This window comes from Diachasmimorpha longicaudata, chromosome 7 (genome assembly GCF_034640455.1).
Source record: "Diachasmimorpha longicaudata isolate KC_UGA_2023 chromosome 7, iyDiaLong2, whole genome shotgun sequence".
NCBI classification, from domain to species: Eukaryota; Metazoa; Arthropoda; class Insecta; order Hymenoptera; family Braconidae; genus Diachasmimorpha; species Diachasmimorpha longicaudata.
This window is the reverse complement of record NC_087231.1, coordinates 7286679-7309728: the sequence shown is the minus strand read 5'-3', so window position 1 is coordinate 7309728 and position 23050 is coordinate 7286679. Positions and strand designations below refer to the sequence as shown.

The following is a 23050-nucleotide window of genomic DNA, read 5'->3' as shown; positions in this document are numbered from 1 at the left end:
GCGTGGGCGTGTGTACCTCATTGTGTGCGTGAGAGAAATTGGTAGGGGGGAAAAATTCTGGAAAAGGGGGAATGAGTCCAGAGGCGAGAGACACAGTGGGAGAAAAGACGAGTAAAACGGGGATGTCATTTTCTCGAAAATCTCTTCCTCTTTTCATTTTTTTTCCCCCCCTTGTTCATACCCGTACTTTATCTTATTTCTTCCTCTCCGGTGGAAGCGAAAATGAGGGAAGCGGTCATTTTCCGTAATGACGTAAAATCGATCGTGGAGAAAATTCACCCTCACGCGAGGTTTTTCAACCCTTCAGTGGAGACTGACTATTTCTGTATGACGTGCGATGAAGTTTTTCTCGCGCTCTCTCACCTCGCGCTGTTCTAAATTTTAACGATTCTAGAGAGGAGTGGATATGAATAAATAATCATAACGGTATAGCACATGGTCTTTCGTATTTCAATTTGGCGTGAAGACCAATTTGGAATCTACACGAGGGGATAAAGTTTTACGACTGTAAAAAGAACGCACCACGTCCCATGTTAAATGGATAGTCGATTTAAAACTGTTTGTTCTCTCATTTGTCTGTGGGACTTGTATCCCAGGGGTCTATTTAACGGGGAAAAAAATCGCTAAAAAAGACACTGCCACCCTCCCTAGTTTAGCACCCTTTAAAGATGGGAATGCTCGGGGAATTCATTGATGTTTAAAGTGGGTGAAACGGTATATTGTACGGTATTGGAGTGCCCTTGGCATACATAAATATGTACACTGAGCCGGTAAATATGTCACGCCTAATTGAAAAATTGTAATTTGTGTGTTGATTATTTTTTACTGAATTTAATGACGAAGTAGATAAAGATATAAAAAGACATCAGACATTTTTCGACCATTTGTCCAAGGGCCTCATTAAAAAAAACATGAAATAAAGTGAAAATAAAAGAAAACATTTTAAAATTATAAAACGAATTTTATTAAAAAATCATAAATAATGGTAAGACATAAATTAAAAATGTAGACTAATAAATAAATTCGAAAAAATGAAAAAATGACTACAATGTTGGACTAGGTTAATTATCTCAATTTGGAGTATTGTAAAATTGTTTCCAAAAATGACTAGATACATAACTTCTCTTATAGACCTCTCCTTTACGCTGAAATTCGCAGTAATATCTGTCATCCACATAATCATCCTTAACTTAACTACAATAATATCATACAAATGAGAATGCTCTCCACATGCGACAACGTCCACACTCTTATTACCTCCAAAATCACTCCCTCCTATATCGTCTACCTCCCATAAATATACTCAATCGATAATATATGATTCATATATACTTAAGAATTCTTAATTCATCTTCCTCCAAGATAAATTTTGATTTGCGCTCATTGAGTTAATTTTATCAAGGCAATGCTAGTGTCAGGTGTGAGTTTCTCTTTCTACTTAATTGAATTAAAATATTTATACTTTTGCATGATGGATTGGACTGTTCCATCTTAATGGAGCTCTCCAGAACAGTTTCTATGCATCACCCACATCCCATGATTAATGGTCTACACTGTTTCAGAATTATTCTTGAAATTTGCAACAAATAATTAATAGACTATCAGTTAATTTTGTAAACATTCACTTCAATTAAAAATTTGAAAATTCAGGACACATTTCTCATAGTTTCTCAAACTATTGAATTGTTACTGCAATTAAAAAAAATGACGACGGTGGAACTCTTGCTTCCTAATCTATTTAAAATTTAATTGAACGTGACACTCAATAATTGATATTGAAATATTGCGTGAAACCAGGTTCTAATCTGTTTTCCCGGAAATTTCAAAAAATTCTACCAGTGTACCTCGATCGTCGAAGTGACAATAATAAAAAGGCTGATGATCCATCAACAACGTTCACATGCGCTATCACAAATACTGTCCCATATCCGTTCAACAATTAAAATAATCGCTTTCAACGGCGTGCAGTGCCAAAAAGCCCAGAAAAAACCATTAATTCTGTACAAAAGAAAATGGATTTATCGTTGCGCCTGAGCGACGCAATTAAAAACAGTTATGGCCATTTGCATCAGGGCGCCCATTTTGCATGTCATTGTGTCTTTTTTTGGATTCATATGCAGTCATAGATCTCCGGACAATGGACCAGGGGTTACGATCACGTTTTTCCCTAAAAATTCCCCTCGCGAGTATACTCAAGGTCACGACGGCTGACCTCACACTTTAGTTCCATGGACAAAAAAAAATAGGGAGGAATCATACCAGATGCAGATTCTCTCCGATACTCCGCCCCCCCACCCCCTTGGTCCACGTGCTTCCTGAAAAATCTATTTTCTCCATCTCCCTTTAATTCCCTGCATATATGATCACGTTGAAAAATTCTTCCCTCTCATTTCTAACTTCCCACTCTATGGGCACACTTCTATTCACTGTATTCTGCCAGTAGTAATGGCCCTACAACTTCCTCCCCTACAGTATGTTAATGTATGCACGAGCATATACTAATTCTTTCCAATTTTTTGGAAATAAACCGTGTGCCCGAGCTAAATGATGATTCATGCGCGTACACAGTCTCCCATTACTTTGTTCTGAAGAGGGGCTAGAGAGGGTGTTGGGAGGGGGGGAGAGGGGGTCTACGGATGGGGTGTACACCGTTGATACGAGAAAGGAAATTTTTATGGCTATCTAGACAATAGAGCTCGCAACAATTCACCCTAGGACTCGTGCCAAGGGTTTTTCTCCCGATGAAGTATGAAATTTAATATTTTTATGCGTTTTGTATTAATCTTTCAGTGACACATAAAATATATCAAATACGAAAATAGCAAAAAATACATTGCGTGGTGGCCAGAGGGGCATTTTAACTAAAACAAAGTAAAAAAAAAAAATACATGAAGACTCGCGTGACTCGATTCATCCGGGCGTAACCGATGGGTTAACAACCGAGAGAAAAAAAATGACATGAAAAATATTAGTGTCGTATGAAATTTTATTTTATTCTATTTTCATGTTAATAGTTTCAGTTTTAAATTGATCAACGTCGCCGTATCTAGGAGATTCTGAAGGCTTCATTAATATCGAAAAAAAATTTTAAATGTGAAAAATGCGGGCTTGGCGTGCGCCCTGTCATTGGATTTTCTCCTCGTCTAGTTTAATCCATTGAGACTGACCGGTGCATGGCGGTGCGTTTGGTTTTTGGATGTCTCGTGAGAGCGTGCGGGACCCCTGTTTTGTTGGGTTAGTCTAGGCCGGCTGCGTTTCAAACTAAATAACCGGCGAAAGAACGCGAGTGGTCATTGCGAGCACAGCTGCCCACTTTCCAATAAACTTGCCACGAAAGGTTTGCCCAAGCAATCATGCAAACGGACTCATCTGTTAGTTAAAAAAAATGGCACGAAAGTGCAGTGAACATTTTTGATAATGTCTATGAATTTAGAAAATTATATTCACCACTGGGAGGAAGTTGCTCACTTCGTTGCCCTCGGCCCATACAATATCCCCTCATATTCTGTTAAGCTCGGGTGAAATATTATTGGTTTTTACATTTTTAAAGTCAGAGATGCAAGGCACGGTGCATTATCAGTATATGAATGTCACTTGAAAACCTACAATGAATTTGGTAAATTTGCCTCTCAATAAATACAAGAGCGCTGGGCGTGATGATCTTTATCCTCGTAAAACTATAGACTGAATATTTTTCTGACTAGACTTTTCTCATTAATTACAAAATCCCCATGATCGTAAATACTGCCTTTAAGAGATATTCAATAATTGAGATTAATTTAATTTGGTACTTGGTTTTTTTTTAAATCTTTGGTCGACATATTTCTCATCATGTCAATTTTATCTTTAACGTATTTTAAATTCTATTATAATGCATTGGCTGTGTATACGATTGTACTTTTGTTGCGGGTTATACTGTGTCCACCCTGAGTTAAGTTCACAATTTCTTCATATACTTATTTCTGAGTTCTTTAGGTATCTTTCTTACGATATATCATTGCTTACACACGGTAAAAATAAGCATCTTCCTGTATCTATTGTGCGTCACAACGAGAGCAATTTCAATTCTCAATTCTCTTCCGCGTCGATGTTATCAAACTTGTTATCAATCCACGTTATATACTCGAGAGATCTTCAATATGACTCGCATTTGACATAGGAACTTTATTGATCATCCTTGCTTTTCTCGGTTATATAACTGGATAGCTATTAATTTATATGTACAATATAACATCGCAATTAGAATCTAGTCATAACAACGAAGCTTTCAAATGCAGAATCATTCAGGATCCCTTGAATTATCTTCAAAGTGGGTTCATTGAGGCACCCCGAGAACAATAAAAGCTAACAACTGACCGCTTTAAATAAACCGGTAATTGTTTCGTCATTTTTTCCCCTCGTTACTGTTAAAAAAATATTCATTTTACTAATTGATGATCATCTGGTGTGATACTCACATTGAATCAGCGAAGAATAACTACGAGATGATCGAGGCAGGACTAAGGGTAAAGGAAGCAGTCATGACACCGTTGATACGTGTACGTACCGGCAGATAAACCAGTGCTGGTGCAAATCTCCTGTCATTGCTGGATGATTCATCGCCAAATGTGAAATTTCGCTCCTCCAGGATGAATGGCTGCATTATCGTCGCATCGGGATTTGAGTTCATATCCTGTGGCATTGCATAACTAGCAGGTACTTTGTGCTTATTAGCCACCTCGCGAAGTGTCTTACTCAGTTCAGCAATGACACTCTCCGTCGGATCGCCTCTGGCCTTGTGATTCTTCTTCACGTGTGCCTTTATTCTGTGAAGATTTGCCGTTGCAAAACCACATTCAGCGCATTTGTAGGCACCCTGAGCAGTTACGTTGACAACACCAGACTCTTCTTTGGGGTTTTTCGATGATTCTGTTGGAAGGATGGGTGAGCTTCCTTGACTGTCAACGGATCGTTCCTCCTTCAACTCCGCGTCCTTCTGATCCTCTTGGCGCTCTGGGCCATCAGTTCTTGAATCATTACCCACCAGCTGCTGATACTGCGACAGTAAATTCGAGAATTGGTGACGAGAGACTAGATGATGGTGCAGGGCTTCCGGTTGCGGAAATGTCTGAGAACAAATTGGACATTGGAGATTGTTCTCAGTGGTTATTCCCTCCTGATTCGTCATGTGTGATCTCTCGTGAAGAAATAAGAAAGGTAGAACAGGTGTTGTGAAGCTGCAGTATGAGCATCTGTAGTTCTTGGTCTGTTGATCCTCATGGCCACCGAATAGGGTCGAGAGCACTTGATTTCCCAGTCCTCCATAGTCACCCGCTTTCGCGGTCTGGGTAATGTCTAAGCCATTGGGAATTTTGATGTTCGGATTTTGTTGAGTTAATTTGGTGGAGGAACCGGTCGGTCCTGGTCTCGTTCTAGATGTATTCTGATACTGCTGTTCCAGTTCACGCCATTTGTCAACTCCTGCCTTGCCGTGGTCACTCAAAAAATGGGCTTTGAGCCATTTGATACTCCGGAATCGTCGATTGCATATCGGACAGACTTCATTGAAATGCGTAAAGTATCGGTGACTGAGATCGCCCAATTGATCGGGCTTCAGCGCTATGTCATCGATGTTTGGCAGTGCTTCGAAGCTCTCTTGTTTACTACTGTTCACTGGTGTTCCCTCATCGATTATCCCATGTGTATTGTGTTTGTGAACTCGGAGGAAGTATTTACTGCACAATTCTTTATTACATATGTTGCAAATAACTCCTCCGATCTGGGAACCATTTTCAATTTCGATGCCGTGCATTCTCTGCATGTGGGTCTTCATGAAGTACTTGTTGCAAAGTTCTTTATTACAAATTTCGCAGTAGCTAGATGTTGGGGTTAATGACGAGAGCTTCTTGTCTGGCGGTGGAGGAATCGGTGGGACTGGCGCACCTGATGACGTTGGTGGGTGCAGGGACGACGGGGTCCCTGGAAGTACAGGATGATTTTGTGAGTTATTGGACCCAAGTGTACTCTTCAGCATCGGTGATGATTGTCGATTGTGGTGGTCCTCTGCTATGTGCTGCTTCAATGCTTCGTGACTCGCAAATTCTTTCTCGCAGACAGAACAACATGTGCTCCCACCTGCGTTATTCGACGAACCTTCGATCAATTGACCCGGTGACAAGGGCTGTTCATCTTGCAGATGTCCCGCATGCTCCAAGGTCATGTGAGTTTTCAGAGCTAATTTGTTCTCGCACTCTCTTCCACAAATTTCACATGTCGCTGTTTTACTAGAATTCAAGCCATTCAGCTGGAGAATCATTGTCTGCAACTTCTGGAGGTCCTCGGAGATCGAATCAGTGCGTTCTTCATCTGCGTCTTGCTTCGTTGACTTCTCATCATCACTAGTTTCATGCATTTTTGCTCGATGTAAGCGGTAAAGACCATGAGTTTGGAATTTAATTCCACATGATTTGCACTCGTACTCTTCGGACTTATCATTGGATTCTGATCCCCCTGGATTGCTGTCGGTGACAATGAGATTGAGGGGACTCGTTTGGATCTGATGCCAGGTAGCTGCAGCACCGGGATTACTCGGTGATTTTTCATTATCCTGAATGATAATTCCGTGTCTCTTCATCTTGTGCGTTCTTAGGAAATATTTATTGCAATACTCTTTACAACATATTTCACAGAATGCTTCGATATTTAGTACTCCCAGACGTCGAAGTCTATCAATACTGAAGCCCGATTCACGCGCTTGCTGACTCGATTGAGGGGACAGATGTCTCGGTGCTGGCATAAACTTCGTATCCTCCTGTTCTACCCCATACTCCTGTTTGAAAAGTGACTCCATAGCACTAGGACTATTTCCCGAGGTATCTTTGTCATCACCTCCAAGAGATGAGTTATAATCTCTGACTCCCTGTGAATCTGCCTGTAAATCACTCTGCGAGCCCTCCATGTGACACCTCTGTTTGTGTTTACGGAGGGACTCATCATTTTTAAATCGCTTTTGACAGACTTCGCAGGACATCATTTGCGTGACTGGCATTTCCATTTTTAACGGAGGTGGTGGGGGTGGTGGTGGTAAGGTTTGTTCAATTTTACCGATTCCCATGGGAAACGGTAAATTAGAATAATGCATTCCATTATTGTCACTCGAGTTTTGCTGCGGTGTGTCAACGTAGATTCCATGCTTATTGGCTTTGTGCGTCTTCAGGAAGTATTTATTACAGAACTCTTTGTTACAGAGATCACAGTAGGCGTCGGGATTGAAGATTCTTATGGGCGCTGGGCCAACTGGAAGTCGTGGAAGTTGACCAGGATCCAGTGAGAATCCCGGGACCGGGAGGTACTGAGCGAGGGCTCCGGGAAAAGGTAGACCGGATAACTGATTGGCAACTGATGTCACGGCATTCTGTCCAGTCCAATCTGTGGCCTCCTGCTGTTGAAGCTGCGAATGACCGGACAGCCATGAGTTTGCAAAATTCTTTATACTAAGACTAGATAGATTCATGGGATTCTCCGGCTCCTCCGGAGTCGGGTTCTCGAGTTTTATTCGGACATTACTGGGAAAGGGAGTGCTAGGCCCTGATGATGAGGCTGGACTGTTGATGTCCTCAGTCTCGAATTCGCCGCTTGGATTTTCCTCGGCTGTGGGCCCGGTCGGCTCATCCGGTGTATTAACTTTGTACTCGGCTGTCTCGTCTAGTCTGTTTATACCATTGATATCTCCCTCGCTCTCAAAGTCTTCCTCCGATTCGGGTCTTTCAGTAGGAGTTGACAGGGATGTTGGCACTCGCACAGGTGTCGTCTGTTTTCTACGTTTTTTTGGACTACACGAGTCGGTGTCCTCTCGCGTACGCTTCTGGGTGTCGCGCTCATCTCCAACACTTGAACTCTCACTGTCCAGCTCACTCGATGCTAATACCGCCTCCGGGAGAGCTGTTGACGACATTTTGAAGCCCTATACCCGTGATATTTTCTCCACGTCATACGCGTGGCCCAGCACCACTTTGATTCTCGACGTGCTACAAATGAAAATTGACTTTGTTATTTGGTGTGAGTTATTACAGAAGATATTAAATTTTCAAAACCACTGGACTGAGGGAAGGTACTGGGGTGGCCATTAGATTATATATTAATGAATCTTCTGATGCATCAATCCCACTGGATTTAATAGATTATTGGAAATATTAGAAAAACGAGTGAGGGGTGAGCAAATAGAAGGAGGACTAATGCACATGGTGGCATTAATTTGGGATGTTATAATGATTTTAGGCCCAACGAAAAATCGACGCCTGTCAGGGGTGGTTAACGAGTATTCGCCACCGACATCATTTGAACGAAGAGGGAAAAACCGTGCACTGGGGGGGAGAGAGAAATAAAGAAAAAGAAAAACGAAAGTTGTCAGGATAGAGAAAAACTAGAATGTGAGACACCCTCTGTCCAATGGATAGGCATGCGGTCGGGGACTAGAGAGGCGGGTGAACGGGGGTGCACATGAGTCATGTGTACGCCCTCGTTTTTGGGGATAAACTCTGAAAACGCAGATGATTTTATTTCAGAATATATTGGAAATGTTTCGCCGGAAAACGGGGACTTTATATTTATGTCAGAACTGTGTGATTGTAATCAATCACTCGCAGATATGTTTCAGGATATTTTTACTTTTTATCTCATTGTGATGTTCGTGCAATTGGAAGTTGTAATGAATGATAAATGTAATGGGGATGACTGGAATTCTTCGCAATTGAAAATTTATGCCCAAGACAACAGAAGAGTTTTATTTGAATTCAAACTGATTGATTAGAAATATTGGGGCCCGTGTTCTGGTGTTGATTGCATTACGGTATGATTATGATCCGGAAGTTTGATGAATTATAAATCGGGTGATCGATGGGGTGAATTTTCCGGAATTGTTAAAGAGCTTTTATCATATTTTTTCGAATTATTCGTTTGAATATTTTAACTGCATGGAACGAGATCGTAATAATTCGACAGCATAACGGAAGAAAATTAAATAAAAAATATAGCACTGTCACTTCCTGGCGTGTGAGAAAGGAGATATGTGCGGGTAAGCACTCGATAGCCCCAACGACATTAAGCACCCTGCTATGTCACCGCAATTAGATGATACGTTTTACCCACGTTTCTTGTTTCAAATAAAACACACTGGAAAACCATGGGAACATTTACCAAAGCACTTGACAATATTGAATGGGCCTGTCACGAGTTGTCATATTCATACCTAATTCAAAATTATTTCCACCTGTTCATGTATCAAACTTAAAAAAATATGTACATATAATGATAATAAAATATAGTCGCGAAGTCTAATGACAATTTTGTAAGCATTACTCTTCTGTCAAGAGGGTGGAGAGGGCAGTTTTCGTTGGTTGACAGTCGCGCCGGTAATGTTGAAAAATTTCATGACTGTTAATTTACATTTTGATAGAAAAACCAATGCAATTTCTTAATTACAATTCAATTATTGTGCCAAAATCAACTCAGATGATGAAAATTGGTTACTATCCTATTGATAATGTCTACACAACTATTTAAAAAATTTCAAATTTCTTTCAAAGGAACGTTTTCTTCACAAATTTGTGAACGGTCGCAACTCATTGGTTCCTTTTCCATGGCGATCGTGTGCCAAACCGTAATTTTTGCGTTTCGTCCGCACCCTCCCGCCTCTGTTTACATGGGAGCTTGGTCGATAGAAACATTACGAAGCGAAATACTGCAAAATATTCTTTCTCGCAATTTTTTCGAATATTCCCAAAACTGATTAAATTAATTTTTGTGAGCACTTCATTTTCTCTTTACTACTCCCTCCACGCGTTTCTCAATTCTCACCTGTTTCTCTTGAGGTTAATAAATATCAATTTAACCATTGGCATTAATTCACGACATCACAGCAATAAATTTTCCAGTCACAGTATTCACATCACCAAAAATCATCCCCTAAACACCAAAAGTTCATAATGAGTCTCCGTAAAACCAAAAAAAAAGTATCACAAACACAGGGAAAATTGGATTTCACACATTGCGCGAGTTTTTGGTGTCCCCTCCGCCCCCTCCGCCCCGTTGTAACGGTGCTGACGCGGAAGACGTCGTCGAAAAACTCCTGCCGGGTTCTTTTCTCTCTCGCCGGAGAAGGGCGTTATCGGCACGTGGCACGATTTCGTAGGTGGGGAAGGGGGAGGGAGATCGGTCAGTTGGTGGATCGAAAGAAAAAAAAAGGTCTGACAGAGAGGGGATGCCGGCGAAACTGAGGAAAGAAGTGAGGGGAGTGGAATTTCTGGGGTGCCCGGCAACGCCGATTGGCGGACAATGCCTTAAATTCCCGAAGGAATAGCCCTCACCGGCTAAAGATTACCAGAAAATAAAAGTCGAGTATTCTTTATTTTTCCATGAAAATGGGAAATGTCAAAATGTCCAGGGGAAATTTCACAGGGCGAGGGGTAATCATGGGGTGTTGAGGACAATATGTCGTGAAGAAAATGGGGTGAGTTGACAAGTGGCACACGTACACCGATTTCTTCGCCCGTTTGTCTTCTTCTCCTTTAGAATTTTTACCTCCCCAGTTGCACGCGGTTTTTGGGTCCTTCTCTGGATATTCACCACCACACTGTATCCACAACCAATTCCATGTGCCCCCCTGTGCTGATCTGTCACATCGCTTTACCGTCCCTACCGCCGAACCAGCGCCGATTTCCCCCACCCCCTTGAGCCATGGATTATTCGTTTTGTCATATTTTTCCCGAATTTTCACCGCTCAGAATTTATGCATGTGTAAGTCCCCATCTCGTATTCGTTTTACGACCGCATATGACTATTCATTTATTCTCGTTAGTGCATTTGGTCGATCCGCCCGATTGTGCATGAGAGGTGATTAATCGAAGAAATCGTCCATAAAGGTCTCGGTAATTACAGACGCTCAGAAAATTATTTATAATTTTTTTCAGACTCTAGATCGAATGGGAAGATTTTTAATTGTGAAATCATCAGTGATTCAATTGTCAATTGAAGATATTCATCCTTTTCACTGTGCGGTTTCTTCGAACGCACAGTAAACCCCACCATTCATGTCCATTTCACATTATATCATTCATAAAATTATAGTAATCAGGAATGGTAAGTATGAGTAGGTATTTTGCACAGCCATGAATGCAAAATTATGTGAGTATTGGGTAATCCAAAGAGGGGTTGAGGAAGGTGCCGTGGCAAACACACATGTCCCTCACTTTCTCTTTTCTCTAACTTGAAAAAAAAAAAACCACATATGACACAGCTCGTGTTGTGTACACTGGTAGTCGTGTGTCGTTTGACAGATCTTCAATAAAAAAAACTATGGAGACAAAAAATATACTCGTAAATATGCCCGTATGTTCGATTTCAGAATTCTGGAAAAAGGTTCGATCTTTTATTCGAAATAGATGTACGTTTGTATAAAGGTTTTGACGCTGGGTTATGTACGTCGGTCTGGCTGTTTGATTGGTTGGAATTGTGGATGGAGGGTTGTGCCCGTGGTGGGGTGTGTCACCATCAGGAGAACACTATGAGAAAAATGTAGTGGGGTGACATCACGACGTTACCGAAAGGGTATGATTCGGGAAAAACATGTTGTGGCCGTTTTTGAAATGAAAAGAAAAGGCGGCTGGTGAAAGTGGACGAGGGTGGAGAAGACTTAAGGGGTAGGGTGACACGATATTGAGCTATAATTTTTACGAGACGTAGAGTTACGTCGTAGCGAACCCTTTCTCATTAATTGAATTCAATTAAAAATATGTCGCTAAAGTGAAAAATCTATTTAAAATGAATCTGCCATTAAAATTGTGGGGCTAATGGTATTTTATCATTAATTTATTATTAATTGTTTTCCCATACTTTGAAAATTATTGGAAGGAATAATACATGAACATCTCGTGTGGCAAAAAATATTACTCAATTAATTGTTTCAATTGAGAGAATAATTGCAGAGAAAAACTTTTCCTCTTTTCACCCCTGACTTATGCTCTCTTCATATCATCGTCTGATTTCTACACGGTAATTTCTCTTAAAGTTTCTATAGTATCGGTAAATACTAACGTTAAATGATTGAGACATGTCTTTTACAGGGATATCGTAGGTGAAAGCTTTCGCTCGACACAATCCCATCAAAAATTCATAATCACGAAAAAAGAAAGGAATTGTGGAAATGCATAAAACTTTTAACAGCCAGTGGGGAGCCCTATAATTTATCCGAATGAGGCTATCACCTCGCACTCTCTCCACGAATATATAAAATAAAGAAATGGTGGTAGTATTTCCCTCCGTGAATACATTGAGGAGAGCACGAATTTTCAAACTTTTCACGGAAACGATGAATTCACGTACTCAATTTTTGGAATTGCGGAGATATCACGCGTGTACCTGTGTGGGTAATTGCGATATCATTTTTATTATTTTTCTCATGTTAGTGTCTGTTTTTTTCACAATTTTTATCCGCTGCCTTTCTTGACTTTATCGATTGAATTCTTGATAAAACAGTTCAGACAATTGATTGGCATTTCACGACCTGAATGACATTTCATTGCATTTCTGCGATAAGGTATTGTTAAAAAATTATTCTCGGAATTCCCGGTAAACATGATTATAAATTGTGACTCCATTTCAGTTTCATCAGTTAAAAAAAATAGGATCAATGTTTTTCCCGAACTAATTCCACGTGAAATTTTCATAAATCTTCAGCCACATTTTTTCATAGTCGTCAGAAAGCTCTCCTGCTATACTTTTTATTATTGATCCTCATATTGCTCCTATAAAACTTTGAGCTTGATGAACTTCTATAAAGTGTGTATGTGTACGAAATCCATCCATGTGAAAACTCATTGGATTCGTCTCGCCCTTGTGTACATTTTCTTGACGATATATGTGCTATCCTTATTGTGGTTGGCTACGATCACCAACGAGGAGAGTGAAAGAAATGCGCGGAATGGTTACGAGAGGGGCGGAAAGGGGAGGAAGGATCCTAGAAGGGATCCCATTTATTGACAGCTCGCCATCCTCATTAATCATATAAACTAAAGTTTATTTTACCCCTAAAAATTGTAAGCAAACAACGAAAAATCTGACGGGAGAATAAAATTTCTGGAAATATCGCTTATCTTATCAGTGATTGACGTCCAATATATGGGCAAAAAAACCTCAACACGACACTTCATTATTCCCCCGGAAATTGCTTAATTGCTCCGATTCAGACACGTAAAACGTTTTTGTACGTGTCAGAAGGTTAATGAATAAATTTGTAAAAGATTTGTCAGCGGTGATTATGCCCAAGATCGACTGTCATGATTTGGATAGTGTTAACACTTGAACTGAGATCCTATCGGTCTCTGAATCCTCGAGTAGTGTGACCATGGATGTATACAGCGTGCTATCGTCACGCAAACTCATACATAACACGCAATAACGATAAGCTCGCGTTGCGCTAATGAACATATCCTTTCCCATCGCCATGTGAACATCGCGAGAGTCGAATCGATGGTGGAATTTTGGGGATTGATTGTTGCATTTGGCTGGACTTCGTCCCATCCTTTCTTCCTTCTATCCTGACATTTTTATTCACCGCAATTAATGCGTTTATGCTCTAATTGCGTGAGAAAAATGTGAAAACTTATGCGATTGCAACAATTCTCGAGAATTTCCTTCCCACAACTAAATCATGCCATTCATTGACAAAACGTGTCAATCTTTTCTCACAAAGTATTAAATGTCTATAAATATTTCCACATCTACTAACCAAAATCGCATTTTAAACTAAAAAAAAAGGGATTCTGCATCCCCTCGAGTTGTTCCAAAATTCCCTTCGATTTTCAACGATCCCTGAACTTATCCTAAGGGCAGAGTTATCTCAAACCTCAAAGGTGTAACGAATTTGGAGAAGGCATTGTTGAAGACAACAACTTCTTTTCACTTCGCAAACTCATATCCCTCTCGGTATGTGTGCGAGATTTCAGTACAGGCCTATTGATCGAGGACGCTAAGTTCTGCGGCCGGCACACGCGCATAAGTCTTCCCTTAAACAAGACAAATATCGCTCCAGTCCTGCAAATCCGTCTCCTTTAGTCGAGTGTAATGTAGCCCTCCCTTATAATTTGACTCAATTTGCCTCTGTAATTCCCGTCTCTCGAGCCCTCCAACTATTTTCATCCGAATCGTTGTACCTCCCCGGGATCTGTTTGCGTATCTCGTCCAAATGCGCATTACAATTGGAATATTGTCACCGGTCCAATGTATTCCTGATATCGATTCAATCGTTCTCTCGATCATTCGATTTTTTTTATCTAGATTACACCGCTAATGTCAACAAGTTGTCCAGCCTTGTGGGTATTATTGGAAACGTCGATAGAGTGATTAGAAAATTCAATTGATCAAGTCTAGCCACGCCCTTTTAATACGCACCTGCCGTAAATACTCGTAATTACTTAGACTTAAAATCAAACCCAATCTCTGAATCGTATTTACTCCAATTAATTCGTACTAGTCCGCAAAAAAAAAAACATGATAATCACTTCAACATAGTTGCAGTAATAATTACCCCCCCCCCTCCCGCCATCCCATCCAGTAATTTTTACCTACCCCTTCGAGAAATACGAGATTTTTTCGTCGTAACTCGCTATCCGTCTGGATCTACTATAAACTGAGGGATGATCCATAGGTTGAATTTACATAAGGTCAAATAGGGTGTAAATAACCCCTGAAAAGTGGTCCAAGAATGGCAATAAGAATGATAAAGGACAGAGCATCTGCGCAGCTCGTACACTCGATCGCAGATGAAGCCACGTGTTGTATATTGGCATGCAAAAGAGCTCAGTCGGCGCGCACGGTAGCTCTTTAGTCGCTTCTCACCGCTTATCCGTGAAGGATCGTTTTACCCGTCTGGATATTTAATTTCCCCCGACTCATCGCAACGATTAAACGGTATCACAGCATTGAATCATTTACGGGCGACAATCGTCGGTGATCTCGATACGTCTGGTGTTGTATCTAAATTAAGATGATATTCAAAGTGCCGGGGAAAGCATAAGGACGTTATCACGATAAGACGAACTCAAATGAATTGTTCTCGATTTAGACACTGTCACTTTATCACTTGCACATGTCCCTTGTCGAAGGATTATTGCTGAGTTCACGGGTGCAATTGGAGTGTTTGCATGCACTTCGTTAGCTGCATGAGTAGGAGTGATGGGATTTATTTTTGATGAGAAACCAATGGAAAGTCTAAACATTCAGGTTTTCACGCCCCACCGATACTAAACCATTTTAGATATTTCTTTCCGGCGTTATTAAATCGATTCGAGAACAAAAAAAAATATATATGTATACCTGTTGTAGGGACGACGACTCGTCTACACGCGGTAGCACTATCGAAACTCTACTCGCACTAAAAAATGACGGCAAAACTCCTGATAATGATCTTCTTGTATTTTACACAATCACATTTTCGATGGGACAGTGGATAGTTGAGGAGCCACAAGCACATCATTCGTGTCACATGAGAATAATTGGAGAGCACACAATGCCATTCACCACGTTTTCCTATTTCTGACAGATCGAATCATTTTAGAAGACTTGGGAATGGAAATGAAAAAAAAAACAGGAAACTACTTACAACTGGTTTAGCCATCATACTGCGATAGCGGCCATGCTAGATATGAGAAAGTATCCCCACATTGTCCGCTAGGCTGTCCACTAATTCCCCCTCTGCTTCCCGCGCTGATTCGACCACCCCCTCTATCTAAGTCACCCCCGTTGAACGCGCCAACCTCCCCTCTTCACATCTGAGGAGGGCCACCAAAGTCAGGTCTGACTCGCGTTGAGGGGGTGAATAAGGTCTTTTCGCGCGCGCATGCACGTCTTACCATCTTATTCGCTCGTTTCTCAAACTCTCCCCTCTACGCCCCCTCCACACCCCCATCAACCTCAACATTTACGATGACATTGAGTCCTTCATGTTGACCATCGAACATGGATTTTCGATTTAGAAATATTATTATATATTTCAGTTGTTTCACCGGTGAACGAACTTTTGAGAGGACAGTAAATGGAGAGCAATTTTTTGTCAAAGTTCCCCTTTGGTTAACGGGTAGTTTCAGAGTTTTTTTTAGATAGACATCTAGGGATGATTTTTATCATGAAGATGAAGTAATTAAAAATAACTGATGTTGAGAGCCATGAGTGACGTCGGATTGAAATTCTAGAAATTCCGTCAATGAAAATTGGCAGTTTGTAGTCAATTTCACTACGAATTGTGAATTATTATTCAATTATTTCACGAAAATGAGTAGAGATGCGCACATTCAGGTAAATTTAATTGGGTACTGAATATTCATCTTTTGATAGAAAATTAAAGTCACAGTGTCCCCTGGAATTTCATTAAATTTTCAGGGGAATTTCAAATTCAATTACTTTTATCTACTTAGATAAAATTCAATATCACTCTCCTGAAATTACCACTTAACTTTCCATGAGATTTCAATTTTTCCTCGAATAGTGGTAGACAACACCTTACATTGCGGTTACTACATTCTAAAATTCTCCCCCAACACCACTGATATGAAGTTTTTTTAAATTTATGTAATAGCCCCATTAAAATTTCAATGTTGAGCCTGAATTCAATTTAAGACCGACTCATTTGCAGAGTTTCTTATTCATCTTGGGATTTTAGCAAATTTGTTCCTCCGGCTAATTACCAAAATTGCAATATATTTAATTGAATTACAAGGAGACCCGAACATTGCAATTATTATTGGTATAAACAGAAATATTATGCCACAATTTTTTATTTACAATTTTTCCAACGATTTCCTAACGTTAGAGCACTTTCAAAAAATTTTTGTCCACCTTCATTTGATGGCAAAAAAATCAAAAAAAAAAACGAAGCGAAGGGGACTCGCCGATTGTTCGCCACCACTGGCACACACGTCTTTCTTATCCCTTCCTCCGCATTAGACATCGCATCGTGCGAGTTTCCATCTCCCTCATCATGTTGTCCCACCCGCACGCGACTGACTCCCCTTCACTTTCTCTGTTTTCATCTTTCACCACCCTCCGACCATTTTTTTTCCTTCTCCTCCGGCTGAAAGAAAAAACCCACAGGCAAGTTCTTGAAGAAAAACGAAAGTAAAACTCACTGGACTTCGTGCACAGGTTCTCCTTCCGCAGCCTCAATAATTCCATTTTTTTTTGTTCTCTGGGGGCGTCGGACACGAGGCCGATTGCTAGCTATAGAGTGGACATTTACCCCAGTTCACAATTTTTCTCCCTTCTAGTTGCTGAACTACCGAGTCTTCGGGAGGCGTTGGTCATTCGATATTTGGAATTTTTTCAAGATATTTCGGCCACGTGGAGATGCGAAACCGCAGCGAGATTATCATTCCCCAAATTATGAAAATGAAAGCTGTTTCACCGGACAAAATAATTATGATGATTACTAACTATTATTCAGCTTATAATAATTCATAACATATATCTGTACGGTATATTATATAGCAATTTAGAATAAAATTTACCGGCCAATGAAATTTTAATTTTTTTCATTCAGTGTAAGAATGAAAGCTTAAATTGTCATCATAATACACAGCACGATATACAGACATTAAAAAGCATTCTCATGCAATCATCTAATCACCAGGTTAGAGTGTAAAGCAATTAGTACATGGGTGGAACGGAAACACCTCCGGTCGCACCTCGTTAGCGCTAGTTTGTATGTTCATAAGCATACCTACATCAATGAAGGGGGAAGTATTCAACAGTGTATGTATTGAAATATACATATGTATGTGAAGCCAGAGGGTAGACCGTGGACGGGCGGTTACACTGGAGTTGAACGTAGTTCTCATTCGAGTGACTCGAAAATCACCCCGACGCTCGATCCTTCACCTGTGTCACCCCACTGGACTCTACACCTCCTCGTACCCCTCTACAAATTACTCCGCTTTTCACCCATTAGCCATAGTTATGTATGAGAATATATTAAAAATTTACGATAGAATGCGCGGACGATTCTACGGTAGTGGACAGTGCACAGATGTCACTATAAAGTCTCCATTTTAATGGGCGAGGAGACTTCCTGCAGTTAATTATGTCAATTAAATGTTAATAAGAGTAATAATGGGGGTGTATCTGATCGGGGGGTTGTGGACGGTGAATAAAAACCTGTATTGGTTTTTCGAAACAGCGATAAATCCACGAGAAACGGATAAAAATGACAGAATTTTATTTAATTGATTGCGATTCATTTATTGTAATTTAAAGTGCAAAAATTAATTTTGATTGAAATCAAAAAAATTGTTCCAGTTTAAGGGCAGAATTTTAATATAATAAATTCCAAGTTTCTCCACCTGCTGTGACATCCGGATGATAAATTTTATAAAATGAAAAGTTTCTGAAAGTTTCGTATTCAGAAAATGTGAAAAATGCAAAATGGCTCGTCTCTTCTCGGAATTTTCCTCAAAGTTCGAAAACGAAAATATGACTTTTAAAACTTTTCCTTGTGATCAAAGCGATAAAATAGAAAAAAGGAAATAGTGGAGAAACCTCTGATCACAGGGGCCTCTTTTCGCACCCAGAGGTTGACAATAAATTATGGAAGAAAAAAGTAAGGACATCGGGTAGTATGCGGATATGGACAATTGGCACTGTAGTACGATACTTGCATGAGTGTGCGAGAGGGTGTTCCGCTTCGCGGATAGCTCACTTGTCACGCGATTCCCTGTCGTGAGGTACGATGGTATTGGCAGCAATGCCTTGTACGGTGATACATTCTGTGGCTCATTTTGGGACATGTGCATTGTGTTTAATTTTATATGGAAAACAGGGAAACGAATGTCACCCGTGGAAACGAATTCGTAGTTTTTTTTTCTCCGATGGCCCCACCACGGGAGGAACGAGAGAGAGAGGCAAATCGGGCTCGTATTGCTAGCATTCAATACAACGAGCCAGTGAGAAGAACCCTGCACCATCTAGGTGATAATATCCAATGTCAGGACACGTGTCCATCAAACAATGGAGGGCATCATGTTTTTTTCTCTGGAGGATTCGGGTTTTTCGTCTTTAACTCCGAAAAAATGATCGGAAATTCCCGGCAAGTTGACCGGAAATTTCACGTCGAAAGCATTAGACTTTGTCATAACCGAAGGGTTGCCATTTTTCCCAGCACTCGTAATACCGGAGTTTTTATTAAAAATTTATCTCCCTCTGAACACCAGTTAATTTCATTCCCCGGGTCGCAACTCGCAAAAATCCTGACCAAAAACTATCTCTTTATACCTCCACATTTCCAGGATCATTTTCATTAAAACATGAACTCGCGTTCTATGGCGTGTGCACTAGATTAGTCTCATTGAAAACTGACCAGCAGATGTGCATTCAGAGGTGGACATCCATAAAAAACTGTGGAAAAAATAAAGCAAAAAATCCAGCTGGCTGGCGATCGAAAAAATCCAATGAAAAACTCAATTTTTTGTGAAAAAACTTTTTTTTCTAATTCATTCAACATCGTGTGTATGATAAAATATAATGACCACGTTCCTGCCGTGTGTCAGGACGACTTGAAATACAATCATTGGAGCGTTCCGGATCAATTCCATATTATTAGATGGGTCAAACTAAGGGTCCAGTCGTGTGCAGGCATCGGGGACAGCTGGACAATGCCTCTCAGTTCCTACCTCCCGAATTCTCCATCGATTGCTATCTCTTTTTTTTCGCTTCCCTTGCTCATTTTTCACGGTTTTTTTCGAAATGAAGTAACTCAAAACGAGACGGCTAGTCTTTTGTAATGATGGAATCGATGCTGACCATCGCTTTTGTATTCGCCAACTGTGTATTCCATGTTTTTATGAAGTTAGATCCTACAGGGATAGAAATCCCCGATGGGGGATTTCCCCATTCTTCACCTAATAGGACTATTGTGTTTTGAAATAGGTGAGCGTCTCATCGGTTATTCGGAGTTTTTCCTGCAGCTAATACAACATCGACAGTGGATAACATCGTATTCTCTCAATGACGGCCGAGAAAGTAGAATTTCACTCTCAAAGATTCAGCTTTTAACCCTCGTAAGGGGTCGCGCAGTCGCCATTGCAAATGATATGGCGAATAGTCTGGGATTTTTTAAATTTATATTCAATTATTTTTCAGGTCCAGACGTGAATAGGGTACAACTGGAATTTACATAATACCTTCAATCTATAAACAAATCATTGTTTTGACGGCAGTTGCCATCAGAGTTGGAATTTAAATTTTATTTTCTAGATTAAAAATTCAATTTTTGTGTCTTGTAATTAAGAAATGAGAGATGTCATGATTTAGAGTGTTGGGGATAATTTTGTGAGTCTGAAGACATTGAATTCATATTTTCCACTCCGATGGTAACCGTCCTCGATGTAACATATTTATCCGAAGGGCAAATCCATTTTCAAAGCCCTGTGCCTTTATGAACTTTCATGCTACAATAAAAATGAAATTCGCGGCTTCCCTTCTCTCTCCTTTGAAAGTTAAAATTTTAAATGATGAAATTCCTTGAAACTTGGGTATAATTACAAAGCCATGAAAATTTCCGGCAGGTGTGCTGGTGAGCTGCAGAGCTAACATCTTCAGCGGTTTCTTCACTGACAGAACGACTCAACTGCTACTAACGAGACTCCTTACCTATCAACGCTACTCGTCAATAGTTAACGAATCGCATTAATAGTTAAACAGCCTCGTTAACACTGACACCCACACAACCGGAAAGTTTCACTCAAAATCACACCATTAAAACTACAAGTGAGTCCACCATGACATTACATTCATGTTCAATACAAAATAACAAAATTATATTAAATTTTTTTCCTCTCAAAAGTACACCCAATCACTAGCTTACTGATCATTCACTCGAGTATTTTTTATAATACAAAATATGTTCAGAAAAAGTGGAAAAAATCCACTTGATCGACGCGTCCAGGTAATCGTTTGAAGTAGGAAGCGTTATTACACCCCCCCGCTACGTTATATTTGAGCACGTTGGCTATTGAGGAAGGAGTGACGAATAAAAAACGAGAAAAACGTAGAAAGAAGATACTCGAAGTACATTACTGAAACTATAGCCCCAGCAGAAGGTGTTTCCATTTTATCTCGAAGCACGCCCCCGACTGGCGATGGTGTTGAAAGAGACGCAGGGGGATTGTATACACCAACTTGGAGAAACTCAATATCTATATGTCGCAGACCAACAAAACGATTGATATTTCATCGAGAGTGCCTCATCCCCCCTTTCCCTTCCCCCAGCGCCTCGTTGCACCGTGGAGATTACTGGAAAAAAGCTCTTTTATTACAACTCCAACGATTGAGCTGGATTTCACCGGTATTCAGGAAGGTTATAATGAACGGTTTGAATAATGCAGTACTTTAATACTCATCAGCTCAGTGCGTCTGTACAGCCGGAGGTTCATGATTAATAGTGAGATTTTGATATGCATCACGAGAGTAGCTGCGGTGGTGAAAATTTTCTGACTGCTGTTTTAGGCAGACACTAACTCCAAAACATTATCCTGAGCTTACTCCATTTGTAATTTTCCATAATTTCTTCTGATCTCGTCCGGGTGAATTGACAACTTGACTTCGCCCGATTTCTAAATTAAGAGAAACTGATGAAATTTACTTATTAAATTTCCAACGAAATATCGCTAATAGCGATTCCATTAACTGTCCTCAACCGGTGAAAGCACAACACAATTACCAAATGGATGACTAATTTCTACTGAATATTCCTCCCCATGAAGAGCTTCCAGTGAATGTTTCAAGTTCGTTATCTTTCCTAGTGACTAAAACTAAATCTTCCCCAAGTTTTCCTGGCACTCTCCGCTGTCGGAAAAAAATTCATATTTTTTTGGTTTCTCGTCTCCTGTCCCCCACCTGTGCCCCTGCAAAAATATAAAGACACGAAAATACTGGGGGGGTAGGACGGGTGACAGTTGCGTGTCGTAGAAGGGTGTGTACACAGGGCTGTGCAAGTGTGAGATGTACAAGGGAGAAAAAGAAAGTGGAGGACAGAGTGAGTTGACTGGGGGAAGAAGGCGCTTCACTCTTTATTCATGCATAAAATCCATATTCTTTGGTGGAAACAACGTGCTTCATCGCCTGGGGAAGCTTCACCACCTACCCAACGACACACTCACTCTTATTCACTCTTGCTACCTCACCTCCAGCCCCTTGGCATCATTCCTCACTTCACCCCTTCTACGAGCCAGCCATATTCACTCTCAGGCACCTCGGGCAGTAAAAGCTCGACGCGATGCTCCAGCGTTTCTACGCTGGAGTGTCTGAGCACAGCCAACAGTATATCTGTATAACGCAAAATATATGTATCTATATGTATATCTATGGCTCTGGGTTATAGCGCTCTCAACATTGTCATGTCAGTTAGCCAGAAGCAAAGTATTTCATTCGAGACGCGAATCATTCCGAGTTTTCACTCTGCACGAAGTGTTATCGTTTATTTATCATTTAATTAGATCTGCGGATTGAATTTTTCGGTTGTGGTGGAGTTGCTGAGATCATCGAAGGGCGGGATCAATATTGAAGGAGAAAAAAAAGAGGGAATGAGGGGAGAGGGTCGGGTCATTGATGCTCAATGAAAACGTGACTGCCTCGGGGGTATCATGTGAAGAGGGGATTTGACTGATACTGAAGGAACAGTTCTTCCCGAGGTCTCAATACAGCCCCTGGCTATCAAGTACCTTGTTGCAGTATCAAAGAGTATAGATTTTATACTGCATCAGGGGTGCAATGGCCTTGTGGTTATTTTTAACTCATCGTGTACGATCGCTTGATCAATTGTGAATGAGGGGGATATAATTGAGATACAATTTACTGCGGCCAGTGACGTTCGTCGGCTTCGATATTTTCATTATTGAATTACTTCAATTTTTGTGAAAGCTCCACAAAAGTAAAGGACATTCTCCAATTGGATCAAAATATACGTCTCGCGACATGCGATGAAAAGTGTTTTTTAACGCATGTGGAGCATGAATAACGCGCCATTTTACCC

General features: G+C 40.5%; 1 protein-coding gene and 1 long non-coding RNA gene across 5 annotated transcripts; one reads left to right on the top strand and one right to left on the bottom strand.

The window, feature by feature from the left end:
* Positions 1 to 4270: 4270 nt before the first annotated feature.
* Positions 4271 to 7397, top strand: LOC135164266 (uncharacterized). The gene is made up of 3 exons (XR_010299264.1): positions 4271 to 4372; positions 4468 to 4695; positions 7227 to 7397. It is a non-coding gene; the product is annotated as an uncharacterized LOC135164266 (long non-coding RNA).
* LOC135164265 (uncharacterized) lies at positions 4464 to 15683 on the bottom strand. Of its 4 annotated transcripts, none has more exons than XM_064124446.1 (3): positions 15635 to 15683; positions 15349 to 15567; positions 4464 to 8006 (listed from the first exon to the last, which is right to left on the bottom strand). In XM_064124446.1, the coding sequence occupies exon 3, from the start codon at positions 7931 to 7933 to the stop codon at positions 4478 to 4480; it is 3456 nt and encodes a 1151-aa protein (XP_063980516.1). In that variant the 5' UTR covers positions 7934 to 8006; positions 15349 to 15567; positions 15635 to 15683; the 3' UTR covers positions 4464 to 4477. The 4 variants fall into 4 exon arrangements, with proteins under 4 accessions (XP_063980516.1, XP_063980517.1, XP_063980519.1 ...); XM_064124447.1 differs by lacking the exons at positions 15349 to 15567; positions 15635 to 15683 and adding exons at positions 9835 to 9942; positions 10558 to 11759; XM_064124449.1 differs by lacking the exon at positions 15349 to 15567 and having other exon boundaries at positions 15635 to 15662.
* Between the last annotated feature and the right edge of the window lie 7367 nt (positions 15684 to 23050).